This window comes from Mya arenaria, chromosome 1 (assembly GCF_026914265.1).
Source record: "Mya arenaria isolate MELC-2E11 chromosome 1, ASM2691426v1".
In the NCBI taxonomy this organism is placed as follows: Eukaryota; Metazoa; Mollusca; class Bivalvia; order Myida; family Myidae; genus Mya; species Mya arenaria.
In genome coordinates, this window is record NC_069122.1 from 10,273,453 (window position 1) to 10,296,052 (window position 22,600).

General features: G+C 34.1%; 2 protein-coding genes across 2 annotated transcripts in view; both read right to left on the reverse strand.

The window, feature by feature from the left end:
• Positions 1-1,368: 1,368 nt before the first annotated feature.
• LOC128221106 (uncharacterized) lies at positions 1,369-2,683 on the reverse strand. Its single transcript, XM_052929591.1, has 2 exons — positions 2,619-2,683; positions 1,369-1,767 (listed from the first exon to the last, which is right to left on the reverse strand). The coding sequence occupies exons 1-2, from the start codon at positions 2,676-2,678 to the stop codon at positions 1,369-1,371; spliced, it is 459 nt and encodes a 152-aa protein (XP_052785551.1). The 5' UTR covers positions 2,679-2,683.
• A 141-nt stretch (positions 2,684-2,824) lies between these two features.
• LOC128221191 (neuronal acetylcholine receptor subunit alpha-10-like) overlaps positions 2,825-22,600 on the reverse strand; it is an 84,665-nt gene continuing 64,889 nt past the window's right edge. Inside the window, exons 2-7 of the mRNA XM_052929709.1 lie at positions 11,931-12,076; positions 10,463-10,507; positions 6,497-6,606; positions 4,882-5,423; positions 3,504-3,706; positions 2,825-2,845 (exon numbers count right to left, since the gene is read on the reverse strand). Coding sequence (XP_052785669.1) covers positions 2,825-2,845; positions 3,504-3,706; positions 4,882-5,423; positions 6,497-6,606; positions 10,463-10,507; positions 11,931-12,076 — 1,067 coding nt within the window. The remainder of the gene's footprint in view (positions 2,846-3,503; positions 3,707-4,881; positions 5,424-6,496; positions 6,607-10,462; positions 10,508-11,930; positions 12,077-22,600) is intronic.

Genomic DNA, 22,600 nt, shown 5'->3' on the forward strand with positions numbered 1-22,600 from the left:
CCAAACCGATTTGCCATACGCAAACACCGGGTTCGAACCGGAGATGCCTTCGTAAGAGGAGAGTGCGCTATACAGGACAACCGTTTAAGCCCTGAATGCACATTTTGCTGGGGGTAATGTCTTATACTTTCCAACACAGAATTTGGCACGTTCATCACAAGGTTTCAAACTTTATTTGTCAATTGGAACGTTACTTATCATAATACATTATTTGTAATGTGAAGTGAATATAATTTTATTAAATGATAATCAAATAATGGTCATTTACGATGCTTAAAAGCAAAAACCATACAGATACAAACATATACAATAACATAAAGAAATAAAAACTCCCAAAATCTTTAAATCATTCACCATAAGCATACATTGTACATGATTGACAATTGGGTTTGAACCAGTAGATTTCTTTCTTAAAAGCTAATTAAAATAACAAATTGAATATCTGTTAAAGCATTATTTGTAATAACTTTTCATAATATTGATTTGAACGATTCTAATTTTACGGGATCAAAACTGTTTTTATAAAAATAACATCGTCGGATATGTTCAGTACTTCCTGTATTCGATAACATTAGAACGCTTAATTGTGCTTCAAACTTTAAAAACTTTTAATGTGCTATTTCGTTTTTTTGTTCAAAATTGTTAAATAGTTTTCGCGTTGCATTTCAACAAAACAATACAACATACAAATTATGACATTTTACAAAATGCCGAAATTAAAGAATGATTTAAACTTCTTTTTTGGACAAAATAATTTTAATCCACCCTTTCTCAGCCTGAAGAGAAAATACTAAAAAGAATAAGTCAAACAATTTTACGACATCATTTTTTGGCTTGACATATCAGTTCAAATCAAATTTTCAATATAAGACATCTTTCTAGTCGGTATATGTGCCATGTCCTTACCTTTAACGTATAATTGTAACATTTCATAGATGCAATCAGTAGCATTTAATCCATAAACATTCCACAGGTCATTCTTTTTAAATACTGATAACAAATATGATGCTCGGGTTTTTCGTAAATATTGCGGCTTGCAACGCGGTTTTATCCCAGACAAAATATATTCAAACTTATAATATTAACTTAATTAAATTATTTTTTTGAAAACATTTGCAAGCCGATGCAAGTGAACTTTTCACACTGATTCTTTCTGCTGATATGGCTTAGTTTCGTAAATTGCCATAGCACGACATGTACCTTTTGAAACACAATAAAATGCCAATCTGATCACACACTACCAGGGGCGTTTAGTGGTAAACCAGATTCTAGTTGTTTACCGAGAACAACAATCACCTGACAAAACGTCGCCTCTACTTTGGCTAATTCCAAGACAAAATTAATCCCTTTGGAGAGAACAATCACACTTCAATCACCAGCTTGGAACATTACAGCACAAGTTGTGGTTAAAGTCACAGCCACAAAAATTGTTAAGAGAATTCTATCAATTATCCTAGCAACATGTTGCCACTCTAACTTAATTCTCTCTCTGTAGTCTTGTTCAGCTATCCTTTTCTCGTTCATCTCAATTGTAGCATTTACTCGCGTTAAAACTCTCATGAAAAAGGTTTCAACATTTTCAATAGAATTCCCGCCATTTTCCGTAATGTTTGAAAAAGGAAAATTACTCTGAGTTGCTTGTTGACTGCTACTTCCGGCACTGGTGGTACCCATATGTGGAGCGAAGCCATTACAAGATGGCGTTGGAGTGGCGTCCGGTCTTACTCGTGAACTGAACGGATGATGTTCATTAAGCTGGTTCAGTATCTGCTGAATGAAATGAAAACCCGTTATCCATAGATACAACTGTATGGGTTTTAAAAGGATAATCAGTACTTTGCTTGGCCAGGGTTTTTCATTCCTTTGGTTATTTGAGGTGTTTATACGGACATGAGCATTTGTCACCTTAAAGCTTAGAACTTTCCAATCAATAGCATTATTGAAACCACGTGTTCCAATCAGTCAAAGGAAATCAACCTTGCCATTGTTGCTGCAAAATCACGCGAGTGTACATCGTCTGAGAAAATACATTTTTATTTCTATCTCACCCCTTTCCTTCAACACAGTTCATTATTTTCCCACCTTGATTATCTCATTTAATATCTTATGCCTTCCATTGATAAACTTGAAAGGATTATTTCATTAGATTATTACATGTATGTTGTTAAATATTTTGCTTCTTTTGCAAATATTTGCAATTATCTATATGCAATAATTATAACTAATGTATACAATTGTTATTGCATTTCAATAAATATGGTCAGATACGAACATAACTGGTCTTGTGTTGATTTCTGACCAGCCAGGGATGTAATAATCATAGCTTTGTATTACACATACATTCAGTTAGTTTAAAATCAAAATTATTATTCATTTATATTTGTTAAATGGGTGTCTCATACTTCTATCTAAAGGCACTAAAGTCTCAGTCGTCCCGTGTGCAAACTGGCATGATGTCCTCTACTGAGACATTAGCAAATATTATTAAATGGATGATATACTGTACGACTGGGGCATACAACTTTAAACTTACAAACGTCAACTCAAACCATAATAAACAAAAAACAAAAGCATTAACATAATGACGACAACACTCTTTGCAAGATTGAACTACTTACAAATGCTTGAGCTCGCTGCGTGTTTGCCGAGTCTAAACACGTCTCCTCTTCCCCCGACATCTTGAACCGTGTGTAATGGCCGTCGCTTGTTGACCCCCCCGGCATATACTGCAAGCGGTTCAAAAAAAAAGAACTATGATGCGTTTGAAATTGTTTGTGGCCTAATTATAATCTAAATATTATTCAAATGTTCATCTGTTTATGTTTCAAACCACGATGTTGACAACCTTGTAAAAGGAATTGGCAGCATTTCTTTATATGCAAATAAAATTATCAAAATAGTGTCTCCTTATCTGGAGCCTTCGAAATATTCATCGTGCATTGTAGTCATCAACGCTTTCGATCGAGTAATCGACGATTACCTAATTAAATCTCTTTCTGATGTTATTGAACCCAATGCTTGCTGTGACACAAACGATTGAACAAAAAACTAGAGCTCTTCTGTTTTCTGTTGAACGCTATAAATATACACTATATGCCTACGAAAACGAGGCTGACATCGAAACTCGAAGTTACTCAAATTATCGTAACTAGAGCTTTTCTTGTCATTTTGATTTTTTCTAGATTATAGCCTGTTTCCTGGTATCAGATTTCAATCAAACGTTGAACCGGAACACTTCTTTAAATTGCACTATTCATGTAGTTGCATTTCCTTCAACATGCATACAAATACATATACATATCGAAAAATTGTACATTTTTGTAGCCACAGTCACCGTCTAATGGTTGTCGTATTCATAGCTGTCATCAACATTGGTGAAGCGCGGAGCTATTGTCAAACATGAATTTGTATGACTCAGTACAAGGATCTATAAACATCTGTTTGCGTATATACAAATTAAGTAATGATCACTCTTTAGGCCTACATTTAGTAAATATCCTTACCGTTGTTGATTCAAACTGTGTCCTTGCGTGCTGTGGTATTTCTAGCGGCATGCAAAACAGCTTTGAGAAGACACCAAAGCATATAGTCTTGATTGCGCTAGGAACCTCGTGACCGCTGTTGCCCTTGTGGTGTATATTGAGGGTCACAACCGTCATCCCAGTCGCAGTAGAAACAATGAATATGGTAATGCCGTAATATATCCCTGAAATGTCAAGTTTTGTCAATGGTTAATGGAGTCAATTTGCAATCAAATGATATCATGTTTTATCAGTACAACGATAAGTAAATTGAAGGGATCGTCAATGAAAAAGCTTTCTGTAAATAAGAGATGTACTGTGTTCCTGGCCGATCATATGGAACTAGGGTAATTGTTCTTTTATTAGCACCAATATGACAAAGTACAATGTCAATGAAACGGGCGAGTGTTTTTTCTCTCAAAATACACTAATTTAATGACCTTAAGAACAAATTATATTCCGGTGTTTAGACAGGCTTTTTTGGTATGCTTTAATTTGGACATTTATAGCCTTACAACAACTTAGGTGTCCGAAAAAAGATTTGTTAAAAGTGGTATCGAAATGCTTCAATTACATGTGAATTTATATGTCAACTACTGGTTAAGTGCTATCCCATCCAGGTATATGGATAATTTTAAAAGTGTTTCTCGATATCGTAATCACGTGCTATATGTTGAATCTGCGACACTCAGTTTTAAGTAGACATGCATGTACATGTGTTATATCAACAGATAGATGCACCTAATTTACAATTGCAATGAGCTGTTGAAAACCAAGATGACGGCGTTTAAGAGTATCAGTGAGAGATTTGCAAACGTGATGAAAGCCAAGTGCGATTTTTATTTCTTCGGTTATCATGGACAAACACAGGAACAAGTCGATTTTCCGAACCATGGTTATAATCTCATGTAAAGTAACACATCCGATTTTACGATTGTTTACAAATAATAATGTAATATAAAATAATGACATTATACGAATTAAAGGCACGGCATAATACAATACATTAGCTCTGTAACATGTCTGTGGTTTCTCAATTATTTGAGTCATATAAAGTTCCTTTGTTAAGTTAATTATAGTCCAACTTACATCTACCATGTTATATCTTAACACTTTCCTTAATCAGATATGATGAAAATAATCTAAAGAATACATGTATTTGAAAACACACCGATTCACATATAACTGCAGACATAGCAACATGTATTTACTAATGTTTCACGAAACATCCAAATGTCGTTTAAGACAAAATTTTAACATGGACATCTCATCATGCACACTTTTTTTCTATCCGCTAGTCAACATGCGTTAATATTATGTACAGCGTTCGCCTTACTTTCGCATACATATCTTAACTTACCAATAAGTGGCAGTACGTTTGAAGTTGGTGGCATATTCTCCGCAACAAGCATCATAAAGACGGTCATTGAGAGAAGCGTCGTGATTCCCATGGTCACTTTTTCCCCGCTGTCGCTAGGAATATAAAACCCCAAAAGCGCCACTAGGGTGATGAGGATGCAGGGTAGAAACATATTAAAGATATAGAATAGAGGCCGCCTCTTGATGTAGATGTAGAAAGTTATATCGGGGTAGGGTTCCACGCAGCACGAATAGTAAACGACGTTACGTTCTACGTCGAGTTTCAATAAATCCCATTCACTGTTAGGATGGAAGTTCGATAGGTCTCCTTCGTTCGTTGTGATCAGTAGATTGATTTGAAAACCGTCATATGTCCAAGAAGCAAACTGCATAGAACAGTTTTGGACATCGAATGGGAAATACCGTACGTTGATAGCGCACGAGCTTTTAAATATCACCATTGACAACCACGTTATGTTGCCGTCTGCAGTAACTATCACATTTGAACTGATCCAGGAAAAGTGTGTTGTAGAAACGTCCGCGCTGGAAATAGAAAAGAAGAAAGACAGCTATTTGTGTTATAACAACCACGATACATATAGTTTGAAGTCACAATAACATATGAACTTATCCAGAAAAAGGGTTGTTGTAACGTCCGCGCTCGGAAAAAGAAAACATGTCACTTTTAAGTCGTTGAGACTACAAATTAAAATATATTTGTGCAATGGTACAAAGTCTACATTGCTATCCGACAATGACAAAGTAAGCAATAATCATACAGGGTGGCACATGAAATGAATACAAGAATTTGTATAAAACTTCGAGATGCTTTTGTATTGGCCATTGTAAGTTCCATAATTTCAAAGCGGAGTTGGGCTGTTCCATTTGACATATCTACGATAACTACAGTATTCAGGTGTTCAAAAAGAGAATAACGATCTAATAATACCAAGACAAGCGGAGCAGCCAATGATTTAAACATGAGTTTGGTAAAAGTCACAAAACTTCACTGAACAAAATACACAGAATACTTATACATTGACCTATAATTATTAATACATGTTTGGTTTACAGTCTTCAAACTAACCCAAGAGTCGGGTAAAACCAATTTACCACCACTAAACATCACATTTGACCCAATCATTTATCAAATCGAGCAAAGTTAAACCTATAAGCACCATCCGAGCCTGCATGAACTTGAGGAAAGTGAAGAACAAAGCAAAAATAATAATACCAATTTATTTATTTACTTCAAGCATTCAACAAATAAAAAGACACATCAAACGGAGGTACCAAGGTACGATAAAACATGTACTTAAATCCCCCTGACATATGAACATTTTAAAGCTAGGCACTCACAAAGTCTAATATTGTTGGAATTATTGTTCAAAGCAGCAAAGCAAAATTAACAAAAGGAAACACAAAGACAAATTCTCTTTCCCGGCTCTAGATCGGTTATACAAAGACTTTGCAAATAGATCAAAGTACTTTATGTGACCGTTTTCTGGAAAAGTAATGTCAATTTAAGTTTGAAATTTATACTGGGTATATGATGTTTGTTCCAATTGTTATCACAGAGATTAACTTTGGTCGTAATATTGCAATAAATAACGCACTTGTTATAAAGGAGGACATCTGGTTTCCATACGGAATCGTGCGGTAAACGAAGCACCTTAAGGCCGCCGTACTTCTCCGGCTTCCATCGTAGGCCGTAGTCAATCCACATCTGCAATAAATGAATGTAGACCGTAGTCGACCCACATCTCAAATATATCAACATAGTATAATTAAGTCTACAGTTGGCATCATACTTCTTCGGCTACCAAGGTAGAGCATAGTTATCCACTTCTCAAATATATCAATTAAGTCTACAGTGGCAGGACCTTGAGGCTGTTATACCTCTCCAGCTTCAATCGTAATATATATATAGGTTCTGGTAAGACTTTTGGTCTTATCACCCTCTGTACGTCCGTCAATAGGTCGAATAGTGGATTGGTTGGTAAATCAGACCGATCAACTTTTTTAATCTTTAAGATTGAATGGTTCGGCATGTGTCTCGTCTTATATTGGCTGGGGTGTCTCTGTAGTTAAAATATATTTAATATAGCCCAGTTTACCCGAAAGTAGCAGCAGCCTTTCTCTTAATTTATGATATAAAATGAATGAAAATAACTCGAAAAAAGTGTTTAAATTTTTTTCACTTATTTTAACTTACTTTTGAAGTCAATAATTAAGTCATGAAAAAATGGACTAGTAAAATTTGTGACCTGTTCATCACATTTTCCAAATATGTGACAAGTTTGATTTGGTGTTTTAAGATCCCACAGTTCTCAATTAATATCTGATCCCTATTTCAAATTAATCCAGGCAATGACGCATGCCCAGGTAATTGACTGGCAGATCTTTGTTTGGAAATACAGCCATGTTTTTGGATGAACGTTGATGTATTTGTCTTGAAATGGTCTGTATAATATATATTGTATAATTATTGATGATTATCACACACATGTTTACAATGTAAATCCTTAGCTATTGTTACATCATGACACAATATGTGAGTCAACGTACTTTGGATTATATTTCTGAAATTAAATAAAGCCAACTGGAGTAAGTAACATATATCATTGTGTACTCGGTCGTTTATCTGATTCTCACATCATGCAATAAACGGAGTCTGTCACTTTTTATAGGGTTACACAAAGTTTTCTTTTTATTTCTTGTCTTAGTGAACAAGGGATATTTATAACAATTGTAATTCGTCCTTATAAGTTCCGACTTACGTTCTTTGGTTCACGAATTATTGACAGACAAACGGATTATATCAATGATAAAACATCATCAGAAGTTGAAATAAGAGCTCAATTGTTCACAATTATTTGAAAATATGACAGATATTGCTTCATTTTACCGAAAACAAAACATGATTAACATTTATTTTAGCATTAAAATTTGCATGATCGCTGTTAAAATGTGGTTGTAAAATTCTCCCATACCATTAACTATTGTCCAAAGGAGAAATTCAAATGAAGCATACGAAAGTAATTGCAATCAGTTTCTGAATACCTGCCATATATTTATCATAATTCAAGGTATGCTTTGGGTCTGAACTGCAACCCAAATAACAGTTATTATATTCTATTGTAATACACAAGGTCTTCGGAAGTCCTAAATCCATTCAACGAATGTTTATGTCGCTGATCTGGTCCTAAAGTATCAATATATATAAAGTTCTTTATAACCATTTTAAGCTAAGCTAACGATTATTTTTTTTGGTATAATTAGTGCTTTTTCGGACCTTAAAAGGTCAAAATGATAACAATAATCACGATAAACTAATTTTTATTTAGAACAATCAAGATTAGGAAAGAAATTGGGCTTAATGAAGTAAGCATTTCAAGCCTATTACGCTTAAGAACTTTCGAGAAATTGGAACCTGATGTGTGTATACTTTGCTGTTCTATGTTCATATAGTATAAATTTATATTTCAAGTGGTTACAAAGACGATAGACTATGTATCTGGTATAAGCCTTAATAAAGATATGTGATGTTTTGTTATTGCGGCAAACAGATCTGTAATGGTGTTTCTTAGCTCTTACAGCTTATAATCATACATTACACAAGGCTGATTTTTTTCGCAAAGTTTATGTGCACTAAAAGCTGTGTTTATTTTTGGAATATATAATCGCGGAACATGATATCTAATTATTCTATTGACGGCAAAATCGGGCTTTTCTCATTATTATTATAAATAATGCATTATCAGTAAAAGCTTGATTTTTAATAGCTTTTGCTCAGATTGGAAAAGTCCAGTAAATGTGTTATATATAAATGGATTTCATGGAATACATGTGGAAGATGACACTACAAAGAAAAAAAAACTTGTTAAGTATAATGAACTAATGGTTATGTACATTATGTTTCCATATTCGTTTATCGATTAATATTAGGGAGATTTCGAACCAGTATTATCTTATCAAATCACAAAAAAGTGGGAGAAATGTCATTCGAGTTCATGTTTTCAATAGCTATTTCAGGCTGTCAAATCCACCAAAAATCTTTCAAATTGTTCTAAAAATGACCGATAGTTTTATTCTCTGCTTGGATTTATGTACTGATCACTTCTGACATGACCTGTTCAAATTAAACCCAAGATTTAGATTTATCTTATGTTTTCGAAGGGGTACTGTATAGGCATTGGGAAAAGGTGTAGGCGATTCATATGGCAGTATATTTGTGTATTGTCGTGTGTGTGTGCCATTTACGTTCGCCTGAATGTAACTTGGCTTTTGCCTGTAATATGTTAGCACAATAGAAATTGACGATAATGACGATTATACGTAATCCCACACATCAATTTCCGCATAGAGAATATTGCCTTTCTGCATACCTCGAGAAATGTCTGAATATTTGGTTTAAGAAATAGACCAATTTGTCATTTGCTGAAAGCGGTTTTCAACAATGTGATGGGCTTACTGGACTAGTTTTTCGTCAAAGATTTTCCGAAGAAGCTGTGCAGACGCTTTAGTCAATCAAGCACTATTGTATAGCTGATTAAATGTCTTCTACATCATAATAAATTTATGTCGCAATCATTTCGTTCGATCACTGGTTTGCATTCAACTTAAACGTCAAAAGAAATTGTAAATTTGACGAGTTTCATCAAAAGCGTAATATGAATGTATGCGTCCAAATTAATACCGTAGCAATGTGTTATAATGCTTAGATCACCAGCCATTCGGCAACTTTAAATGATAAAATCCAATCTGAAATGGTCATGTTATGAAATAAAAAAAATATATGATAAAAATTAAACATTAACTAGCGGGAAAACAAATAATGCATATTATTTAGAGTAAAATGTAACCATAATTTTCCTCATTTTGCTTTTCTTACTTGATATTTGCTAAATGTTTACATATCGGCATTATATCGATTACATTACATTACAACGAAACATGCAATAAAGTCATTTGAAATTGTATACTTTCAAATCACTTTCAAATACCTAAGAACGGCTGAATACATGTCATATATCAATCTTTCCAGTACATTGCGTGTGGCGACTCTGTTTATCGATATCGCTCATTGTCAATCGACTGTTCGCCGAAAGCAATTTTAATCTCTAACAATTACCCGTTGAAAAAAGATTAATTCTATTTCCGAGGCTATGTACTTTAAACATTACGACATATATATTTCTAACCGAATTGGGTGAGAATTTTACTTGAATTAAAAGCTTAAAAAAACATGTTAAACCTAATACCGAATCGGAGTAACACTTTAATGTAAGGTATTACACTCTAAGGAGTTTAACATCAGTTTTTCACATGTTTTGTAAACATGTTTTTGTGTACTTAATATAACACATGATGATTTCGCATGTAGCGAATTTTGACTATTTCAGTCTCATTTGTTCAGTCTGATGTATTTCATTTATATTATTTCTCCGATATTGACAAAAGCAATTTAGGGATTTATGTTGTTTGGGGATTTGTGCCTGTCGAATGTCCCAACCACATTAACTTCCCCTTACAATTGGAATTCGTCTTTAAATAAAACATATGCAATTATTATGATTTACCTGATTGAGCCAACAATTGGTGGTTATTATTTGATTCTTCTCGTCCTGAAAAAGAAACACATATTAATAAAAGTGATTGTAGTATCACGAGTGGGATGCTTTCAATGTATAAAGAGAGTCGTGATGATATAAATGTCAAACTATTATCGGCTAAAATCCTGCTTAGGTTTACCTACAACTAGTTTGTTAGGACAATATTTAACTTTTAAAGCATCTATACTTGATGTTTTATAATTACCTAAATTTATGTAGACACTTATAGTTGGACACAATGGTCGTCTGTCAATACAATTAGCACGAGATGAACTCATATCATTTTATACGCATGTTAAACATGACGTCAACGTTATTATCTTCCATTACAATATATCGAAAACTCATACTTAATTTTTCATACGTGAGTAGCGGTCCTTGGTATTTTGCAATGATGAGCACATATGGCTAATATGTTGGTAATTTTTCTACATTTCTGTTTCATGTCTTTACCAAAAGAACATCAGTAGTCATGTATAAGTATAGTATATATTTTTTTCGAAAATGAAATTCATTGTGAGGACATGATAGGGCTAAGTTCAAGAGTTCCTCAGATACTTGAGTTGTAAATATTCTGGTGGAAAAAGAAACTGTACACTATACTAAATCTGTCAAAATAGTAGCTAGTGGTTTGATGATGACGTGATGTTTACGACAATTATATGACAGATAAATGTAATTGTTTAACCAAGAGCTACTTCCTCAAATAATTTGACAGATTGCTGAATTTAACACAATGCTATTGCTTGGGACAATACTTTTTTTTATATTTATGCATGTACCGTTTCTTTATTCCTCTATTATGTACTATAACATACAAGAAAGGGCTGTCTATAGTCTATGGCCAATAATTTTAACTTTCGTAGGGCATGCGCTTACTGATATGGAGTTTTGGCAACTGGCCAGTTTCTACATGAAAATTGAAATATAACAACTTAACATCATTTGACCAAAACAATTTCATTTATTGATGGGCATACAAAACTATCATGTCGAATTCACTCACTCACACCGTTATTGATCGATATACAACATAACGCGAACAGAATAATATCAAGAGATGTTCGTGCCCGATCCATTACACTTTAGCAGAAAAATACATTCATTAAGCCTACTCCGAAATGTATTTTAATGTTAGATGATGCCACTTACAACAATTTTCAGAAGTGAAAAAAGTATTCCCATTACTGAAGAAAGACCCTACAATATCAAGTATACTGAGAATCTGAGTTGATAAGAAGCTGTCATTGTTAGCGACAGATGGAAACATGAATGGTCCAAGAGGTTTCTCCGCAAAAGCCTCGCTGACATGGTGCTCAGAACTTTCTAACTTTTGCAGAAGCAGTCGTCTATTGCTGAATGAACTTCTTTTGGTTTGCGTGCATAGTTAGTTATTCGGATGTATATAAATGAAATAAGTCAAAAGGTTACTTACCACGTCGATAATTTGAGAGAGTGAGAAGCCGAACGTAACGTTAAGTGCTTGACTAGCGTTAAGAGACGGACGTATACGTTTGTCGTAACTCCGGAGAAGATCGCGCACAAGTCGGTATTCGTTGACGTCCGCCAGAACACCAGTTACTGAAGAGAAAAATATAAAGACGTGCAATAAAAGAATTTGATGAAAAGTTATGTAGCACTCAAAACGAATGTGAACCTGTGTGTCGATACTTCGGTGAAACTCCGCAAAGACGTACGATAAAACTCAAATTGCTGAAAGGAAAGGAAACTGTTCAACAAATCATTGTTCTGAGTACATCAGACGTTGCGTCATAATACGAACGGACGTGTTTGTAAGCCATTTGCTGTTACGTTGGAGACGACTGCGTAATAGAAGTTGGTGTGACAAGACACTGAATATAATATGTCTGATGGCGTCTGGTTAAGCAATAACCACTAAAATGGAATAATAAAGACATAGTATTTAAATAAAACGCAATGTGGTATTTGATACGATCAAGTATACATATAAGTTTTAACTTCGGAAAGAATTGCGCAGTAGTCGGTACTACTTGCAATTGACCAAAATTTAAGCAATTTATCAACTATGTTAATCAAACTAATACTTTTATTTTTTTAATATATAAAACGTTAAATGCCACGTAGTATTCAAAACGAACGAATATTTGTGACGTGCCATCGTAAAAGTTCTCAAAATAAAATGATAGTATTAGCCGCAATAATCAAAATCCGCTGAGATAAATTGTGCATTGCTTGTTTACAGGCGTGTACGTGTGAAGTTACTGCATAGATAATTGCAATTGGTCAGTATTTTGTTGATATAGACCATAAAACATAAGTGAATATATAGAGGCGCATGATTTCATTCGCGTAGATTAAATATACGTGTCTTAGAATTCTGAATTTGCGTTTCATTCGCGTTTAGTCGTTACTCTCTAGATACTCGCAGATTAGTAAATATGCGTTGACGTCGACTCAAATACCAGAGACTAAATAGAAAAAAGAATCTCAGAGGCGTATGTGTTGTATAAGACGCAACGTTTTAGTCAAGACGGACACATGCATTTTCACGAAGCTACATAAACAATCAGGATACGCATGAGTTTAGTGAGAATAAAAGGTTAATATCGTGGATGATGAGGTTTACCTGGCAAGGCAGGACATTTATCGAGTGATCTGAAAGCAGATTAATCAGGCAACCTGTTATTAGGTAGATAAGTATGGATGTGACAGAACCATGACAATTAATTTAAACAGTTACGTAAAAGGGTACGTCTAAGCATCACGGGATGATAATACGTAGACATGTGTAATTTGTCGGAGGTCACGAAGGTATCCAGGCCTCGCTGACCCAAGTCAGGAAAGCTGAATATGGAATTAAACTTTAAAATCTTATATAAAACTGTTATGATAAAAAAACAAAGAACCAACAACAAAATCAACAAAAGCAAAATCAACAACAACATCAACGATGGGAACTACCAGGACAAGCCTAGTGACCTGACATTTAACCAAGACAAACAACACCACAAGAAGAATGATATTTACCAAGAATGTGTTTAGATAAGAGCTGGCGATAATTAAAGAAGTCCAACATCAACACAAATTATTTATTTATGAAAACATGTTTCGGCCATTTGGCCTTCATCAGGTTGTATAATATAATAAACAAAAAATGACGTCAACGTCTATCAACGTTAGATAAGAGCAAAATTCCGAAACACCTTAACGCACGAAATACCTTATGGAAACACTATCCACTTAACATAATGAAACTTTAAACAATGTTATATCAGTCGTAAAGTTCAGTTTTAGAACATATTTGAATGCGTTTGTAATAGACCTGTCCATTTTGTCGCTAACGTCAGTAGATATGTGGTCTGATATTCAACGGTCTTTTAAAATGTTGAATACTACATGTTTGATTTGAAGAGGCGCTTTCTAGTTATCATTTCGTCAATTATATTATTCATCACTGCAAACGCTAAAGCAAAATGGGTGTATCGAATTAGATAACAGTTGCTCACGTTAGCTATTTTGTTTTGTATCCCTGTTGCATCGCAGCTTATACGCTGTTTGTGGGAAACCAAATCCCAAACGTTAGCTGCAAACAGCTATTAAAGGTGAACACAGGGTAGATGAAATATAAGTAGCTTCAGATGTCAATTGTTAATCAAAAACAGCCTTACATTTGTCATTTTCAAACACACAGGCACTCAGAACATGGATAAAACGCAATTGTTTACTTAAGTAAGTATAATTATGTTAAAAAAAATCTTTATTTTTTCTTGATTTACAGTACTGTTACAAACATGTTTTCTTATTGGAGAAACATTATTATCCTTCAGAATAGAAAAGGCCAAAACACGGTCAAGATAACGAAATGCCCTTTCTAAAATAATTTGAACGTGGGTTGACCAGTGACAATTAAGCAAATCAAAATTCAACACCCAGTGTAATTTGTCTCTTTTACTTACATTATAATTCCAAATGATTGGTGAAAGTGAGATCGAACATGTTCATCAAACATTTCCTTTGCTAATTATAATACTGTAAGTGAACATTATTTCTTAGTAAGGAAAAATGAAAATGCAAACAATAAGGGTTATTTAAGTGGATACTAGTTTATTGTATTAATGTTTTTGTTTTGATGACATCAACTAATAAATTGAAAAAATAAATCGAATCAAAATACTTCGAGACGAATGTTCCTGCCCATCAACTTATTACGACTTGGAGGTAAATGCCAGGTTGAGAACACGTCAGTTGAATCCCCATCAAACATGTATGTGTCTCTTGCTGACAAAAAAATCGCTAGCAGCGCATCTTATATATTCACAATATAATACGTCGGTCCTTCAAAACACTGGATCGTTAGATATAAATCATTAACTTTTATTTTTATATTATGCATTCAGAACTATGAATATTTATAAAGGACCAGCGACTTTTTTATAGCCCGATACGTTTTTTGAAAGTATGTATACCAAAATATATATGAAAATCATAACAATTTTACAGCTCTGAGTTAATAAAACAAAACGCTTGCCTATTATTATCGATTATAACAGTAGCAACAAATCCGTTTATGAAAGTGTGATTAATTATATGTTCCTGGCATGAAAATGAAAGACTTATAAATCATGTTTTACCATTAAGTCTGTAATAGTATCTTTATAACATAATTCATTGGTGTCTCTTTTGTATTCCCTTTTGTGGAGTTGAGCTCGAGAAACATTTATTTTTATGTCAGTCTTGGTTCGTGTTATTTTGGAATGACATGCTATGCCGTCCAAAGACAACGATAAAAACATGTTCAATGGCTTAATTCTAGATGTATAATGAGATATTCATTCAAACGCTGTTTTAGAGCTCAAAGGAACCGAACAAATATTCTGATAAATTGTTTCACGTATACTATTGAAATGGCAAAATCCTAACGTACTCATGAGGAAAATCAAATAAAAAACAACAATTTGATAATTTATAAAAAAATATGTTTCTATCCAAATCGGCAATACAAACATGCTTTTGTGCAAAAAAGGTCCCGACAATCCACGTACTTTCTTCACAATAATTTTCAAAGGAAGGTTTCAATTTTTCTATATGATTGGAATCAATATAATGACAAAAGTTGGTTTTTCGAAATTATTCGTACATCTTAAAATATCCCCGGATGGTTTTAAATGTTTATGTTGCTAGGTCTATGTGTGAAGTGGGAACTTCGTTATAGTGCACTAGAGGTGATTTATATTATGTATTAGATCTCGCAGTCCACTGCATAGTTTGAGGCAATATACGGCTAGTTTTTGTTGTTGTTGTTTTTGTCGAGAGGGAGGGATGAAGGGTTTTAATAGTACGCAGTTAACACATTCAGCAAATTTGTTTTACACATTTGTTATACCACCACCCCTTTGCAGCGGGGCTGTATAGGAAGCACAGTATCCGTATGCACGTTCGTCCTGGGTGACTCATTTGTAAAATTCTACTTTTATCCATAACTCCATATGTTTGTGAGGTATTGACTTCAAACTCCATTCTCATATTGACTGAGTTGAGGAGTGTTGTGTAAAAGAAATAATAAATAATATAATGTATGGCATTTTTTTAATAGTTATTGCTCTTTGTTCATGTTCATACTCCACATGTCCTTTGGGTTTCGATGTCTTGCTGTTAAATATGTTGAACCGTAAAGGACCGTTCCAGAGATGCTGTAGCAGTGAATAGAAGGCTAGCTTTACACATCAACTCAATGGTTCTTTATATGTTGCTTTACTCTACACTAATTAAACAAATACCACATGAACCATACTTATTCTGATATGAATACATCAACGGTAAACCTAACAATTCATTCAACTTAATTTTGTGCTATCCTTTAAAAGACTAAAAGGAAATTTCATACCTTATTTCACAAATGTTATATTACTTATTTCTGGATATTAGAACTTAGGACACTTAACGTAAATGATGCCTTTTCACCGACATAGAGCCTTCTAGAACATACATAACTCCCAGTAATACTTCCAATGTTGTGGAATGGGAGAATTGATCACATCCAGTGATAGCTCTTGTTAAATTTCCTTTCTATCTAATATGTGCCAGTGCGAAGGTGAGTCGATAATAAGTCGAGATTAAGATAAATACTTAATCCCAAATCATGATTTGTTATCTATAGGTTAATTTAATGTGGCTATTTAACATAAGTAGCTGCGAAGTGGATAAGTCCGGAAACCGATATCATGAACATTTATCTTTAGGTTAATTACAGAGCATATAGGTAAATACACCTAGAATTATGAATATCTACAATGAACAAGTTATGTGTCTTCAGAAAATACAGAATGACACCGATCCAAAACTATCACTGCAATAATAAACTCTTTTACAGCTTTGTATAATTAAATCACAACGCTTGCTCATTATCTTCTATTATTACAGTGTAAATTCGTTGATAAAACTGTGGTGAACTATGTGTTCTATCAATCATGTTTTACCATTAAGCCAGTAAATTATCCATATAGCATAATTCATTGGTGTCTCTTTTGTATTCCCTTTGGAGACGAAGAGCTCGGGAGGCATATTTTTTATGTTAGCATTGTTTCGAGTAATGTGGCAATGTCATGCTATGCCGCTCAAAGACAAAGATGAAAAAAACTAGATGTAAAATGAGATATTCTTTCATATGCTTTCCAAATCTCAGACGACTTTAGGTAATAAAAAGAAAATTCGATACAAATTAACGCGTACATTCTTCAAGTGGCAAAATCCTAACGTACTCATGAACAGAATATCCAGAAAAACAACAACTTCATAATTTTATTGAAAACCTGTTTGCATCCAAATTGAAAATATGATAGTGCAAAATTGGTTCCGACTATCCATGTTATTTACAATATACTGAAGATTCTTTGCAATATTTTTGAATGGAAGGAAGTTTGAATATTTCTATACAATATATCTTACTTATGCTCTAATAACAAAAATAATTTGTAAGTCGTTGATAAAGAGGCCTTAAAATCAGAGAAAATCAAATTTTTACCTGACTGTGCAATATTTGCAAAATTTAAAAGTAATATCTAGCGCTGAACACAAATGTTTTAATTACGTGAAGAAATGCGGATGGATAACAGATATTCTTAAAATTTGTTCATAGCGATAATAGTCTTGTCTGTCAGATCCTTAGAAAGTTAATTTCATATCTACAAAGCAATCCAATGGCAATGATCGTTTTTCGAAAATTCCCAGACATTTAGAATATCACCGGATTGTTTAAAATGGGTTTATGGATATGTGTAAACGGCAACAACCAGTAACAAGAGACTCCGCAATGCGACGAAACCAAGTTTTCAATAATTGATTGTAGAACTTCAGCCTTCGTTGTGTGATTCAGTTTCAACCGTTTTTCTATTTTTAGTAACAGCGACCTTGATCTTGACCATAGGGACACCAAACGCAATCCCATGATAGGTATCCATAAAAGTTTCCTATATATCAAGAATGGTCGCATTATGTTCATCATAACTAAAATTATTTTCACAGTTTAGAAACACTGACCTGTACCGTAATCCCAGGGGCCATAAATTTAATTCATTGAAATGTCTCCGTAAATTATACTTAAATACCAGGTTTGGTCACTATTTGCACAACATAACTAAATTTATTCGATATAGACGATGATGGTGACGCCGCACGCCAGCCCGCCCGGCCAAACAGCGACGTACACCATTCTTATAAAAAACGGTACATGACGGTTTGACCAGGCTGTGTGCCATTTCGATTTGAATTGTTTAAAACGGCATAACACGGCATGTAGAAATGTTTGCATGTTTTAATTAGAATAAAGATATCAGCGTTGTTGCACGTATAGGGTGATATACAGGGCGATCCGCGTATGTGTGATAGCCGTGCTCTTCCGAATAAATTCAGTCTTTCTTTAAGCATGCTCGCTTAAAGCACCAATAATAGGGAGACTACTTCCTTGGTTTAAAGCACTACGGAAGACTCTAAATTTCGTTTTACTACCCTCTTATGCCGAGCGCCAGGCAAGAAAACACTTATATCATTTGAACCTATCGAAGCGGAGTTTATCCATGGTGTGGATGAAATAAGTGGCATATGGTTTTCTCGTTCCGTTATTTGAATGGACCAATGACTGCACATTCCGGATTCTCGTTCATAATCCTCTTGAATGATTCTCAAATAAATTATACCAGATTATACCAAGAGTCTGTCACGAACTGAGCCGTTTCTCTTAATTGGTTATTCTCCGTCGAGAACACTTTTGAACTGTCGCTATTCTTCAGCTGACACCTTGGGATTACCACAAACCAATTACAGATTGCAAAAATCCTCCTGAGATCATAAACAAGGCTCATTTTGATCTAAGCGGTATTCAGTCGGAAAATTTGCGAACGGATAAACACATTTGGCTTTCGTCAACGCCTTAAACAGCATTCATTTTACTGTTGTTCACATTAGGTAGAATGGTCATGACGAGGCTTATCCAACTGTTTACAACCATAGTTCATTTAGGTGCATGTTGTTATAAACACTAAATTCAATGCTGATTATTTCACTTTTTAGCCAGAAAGAATAGTTCATTATATCCAAAGTTTCGTTATATCCGGAGCATATTATATTGTATTCTTTTTAATTGAATAAAGTTGGACGAAACTTGGGCAACAAATGTTTGTTATATTAAGAGTCGGTATATCTGGAGTTAACTCTATTGCGTTTTCGTTTCGGCGATGCGTTGACCCAGCGTAAACCAATACAGTAAAAAAATTCGAACAATTTTCCTAGCGTTTTTGTCTGTTTGACCTTTTTATTGTCAACCTTATAAAGTTTGTATGTCATTTGAATTATCAAGAGGCCCTTTTAGCAAAGAAAAATTGACTAAAATATAAAATTGATGTCTAATCAGATCATGTAACGAGATGACTTTAACCGATACCTCCTCAAGAGCTTTTGCAACAATAATCTCTGGCTTCTCCAAAAGAAGACATTACCCAAACTGAAGAAAACATTAGCTATCATACATTGGCATTGCAATACACGATAACTTGTTGTCTCGAGGCCGTCTATTTGCCTGCACAGATTGGCTATTACGTCGACTATTACTTGTCAATGTCTGTATAACACGTTCTCATGCCCTCATGTCTCAGTGTTTTTTTACGGGTAAATTTCATGTTGTCAAATTGGTATGGTTATGGCATTAGATTTCGCCTCCTGGTTAAATATTCCAGTTCCGATTTAAAACTTCTATAACTTACGTAAGCTTACTGTTCCGTCATTTTTAAACACTATTTGACTCATTTCGAAAGTACCTAACTATTAGCACCATGTAACATCGGATTCATTGCCCTCTTACTGATTTTCTGTGCAGTAAAGCTAAAAGAATATCGACATATAAGTAGGGAACGAAAACCCAAATATGAAAACTACATTCTCGGTTTAACTAAGACGTTTTAGTCATACTAGTACTAGGAATTTCTGAAACTGTCTTTTAATATCAAGCACCACTGTACTTAAAAATATCAGAACATCTACAGTGAAGCTGCTGAAGCCGTATCTAATATCAAGCACCACTGTACTTATACATATCAGGAAATGAATATTTACATTGAAGCTGCTAAAGCCGTATTCTAATATTAAGCACCACTGTACTTATACATACCAGAACGTGAATGTCTAAATTGAAGCTGCTGAAGCCGTATTCTAATATAAAGCACCACTGTACTTATACATACCAGAACGAGAATATCTACATTGAAGTTGCTGAAGCCGTATTCTAATATTAAGCACCACTGTACTTATACATACCAGAACGAGAATATCTACATTGAAGTTGTTGAAGCCGTATTCTAATATAAAGCACCACTGTATTTATACATACCAGAACGAGAATATCTACATTGAAGTTGCTGAAGCCGTATTCTAATATAAAGCACCACTGTACTTATACATATCAGAACATGAATTCGTACATTGAAGTTGCTGAGGCCGTATTCTAATATTAAGCACCACTGTACTTATACATATCAGAACATGAATACGTACATTGAAGTTGCTGAGGCCGTATTCTAATATCTAACACCACTGTATTTATAAATATCAGAACATGAATATCTACATTGAAGTTTCTGAAGCCGTATTCTAATATGTAGCACCACTGTACTTATACATTTCAGAACATGAATACGTACATTGAAGTTGCTGAAGCTGTATTCTAATATCAAGCACCACTGTACTTATACATATCAGAACATGAATACGTACATTGAAGTTGCTGAAGCCGTATTCTAATATCAAGCGAAACTGTACTTATACATATCAGAACATGAATACCTACATTGAAGTTGCTGAAGCTGTATTCTAATATCAAGCGCCACTGTACTTATACATATCAGAACATGAATACCTACATTGAAGTTGCTGAAGCCATATTCTAATATGTAGCACCACTGTACTTATAAATATCAGAACATGAATACCTATATTGAAGTTGCTGAAAGTCTTTCACCTTTTTTAAAGATAACAGTTTTGGTTTTAGTTTCATTAACCTTTAGCTTGTATGTGACACAAAATTCTGAAAGTAAATTAAAATGTTTTTTGCAAACACAGTATCTGACAATAACGCTATATCATCGGCAAACATAAGTAAAAACAAACTAACAGTCCGTGGATGCAACTGTTTCCATGGACATTATTATTTAGACATAATCAAATAATCAAGTTATCATATGATATGAACATTGAAATTTTAACTTAAGAAAATTACTCAAGTAAGGCAATGCCTAAAGGTGTTTTATGAATACCGGTAATTGCCAATGCCTACTCTATTAAGCCAAGCTCCGGACAAGCCAATACTGGTAACATTTGAACATAGACCTTTAGAGCTAACAATATAGTCAAATATGCATTAAATCTTGCATAGAGGTAAAATCTGGCATATGGATCTCTCATTTGATTATTTAAATACAATGACTGCATATGACTGATTCTTGTACATCATTCTGTTGAATATTCCTCAAATATATTACACCAGATTATACGAGGAGGCAGTCACGAGCTTAGCCGTATTTTTCCAATTTGTTTATTCTGTGTCTAGAACACTTAAGAAATTTCGCTTTTCCTCAGCTGACACCTAGGGGTTAACGCAAACCAATTACAATGTGAAATATTTCTCCAAAGATCATACAGAAGGCTTTTGAGTCAGAAAATTGCGATCTGACGAATACATCATAATTTCAGCAACACCTACATTCATTTAACTAAGGGTACTGCGTAGAATGCACATGGTAAAGCTTATCCCACTGTTTATTCTTTTCCAATACGGCGAGGCGCTAACCTTTTAATACCAATATAGGGTACACCACATCTATAAGTTTTCAAACCAATTTCTAGCATATTTGTATGTACGATTTAGTTATTTTCAGACTAATAAACCTTTTTCAGTAATTCAATTGTTATACAAATAACTTTGGTAATATTTGATTGTTGTTAAAGTTATTGCTTACGCAGACAAACTCATTCTCGAGAGGTCTTGCAACAACACTATCTGGCTTCTCCAAAATAACAAATCACCCAAACTGAAGCAACAATCAGCAATCATATATGAACATACGATAGCTTGTTTGGATGCAATTCATTTGCCTGCATTGATTGCTAATCACATCCGATATAACTTGTCAATGTCAGTAAAACGTCATCTTGTTATAAAGATTGTCTAGTCTGAGATATTTTTTCTCGATTGATTTAGCGAATATGACATGTTGTCAAATTGATACGGTTATGGTTTGTATCTTAGGATCCTGGTAAAAACATTTTAGTTCAGATCGAGTAGCTTTTGTAAGTCATATATCTTTAAAATGAAAATTGTGTAGACTCGTGTTAAAGTGCACTCGTGATCCACTGGGAGTTTCAAGGCGGTTATTTCGCCATGTATCGGTAAATTTATTTTGATAATTGTGTAGTCTGTCTGTGGTTTTAGTATATATGTATGTGATGTTTATACGCTTGTGCCTCTAGTACATTGTCGTTTCGGCCCTTGTCCGTTGCCTATAAACAAGTTTATATTAATGTTCGACTACCGGGCTTGTTCATGTAGTTTCCATTATATTATTAGCGTTGATTATATTG

What these genes read in the sequence shown, in the direction of transcription:
- LOC128221106 (XM_052929591.1), bottom strand. Translation starts at nt 2,678, where the DNA reads ATGTCGGGGGAAGAGGAGACGTGTTTAGACTCGGCAAACACGCAGCGA. An exon ending in CGCAGCGAGCTCAAGCATTT is followed by an intron (nt 1,768 to 2,618) that starts GTAAGTAGTTCA and finishes TTCATTCAGCAG; the next exon opens with ATACTGAACCAGCTTAATGA.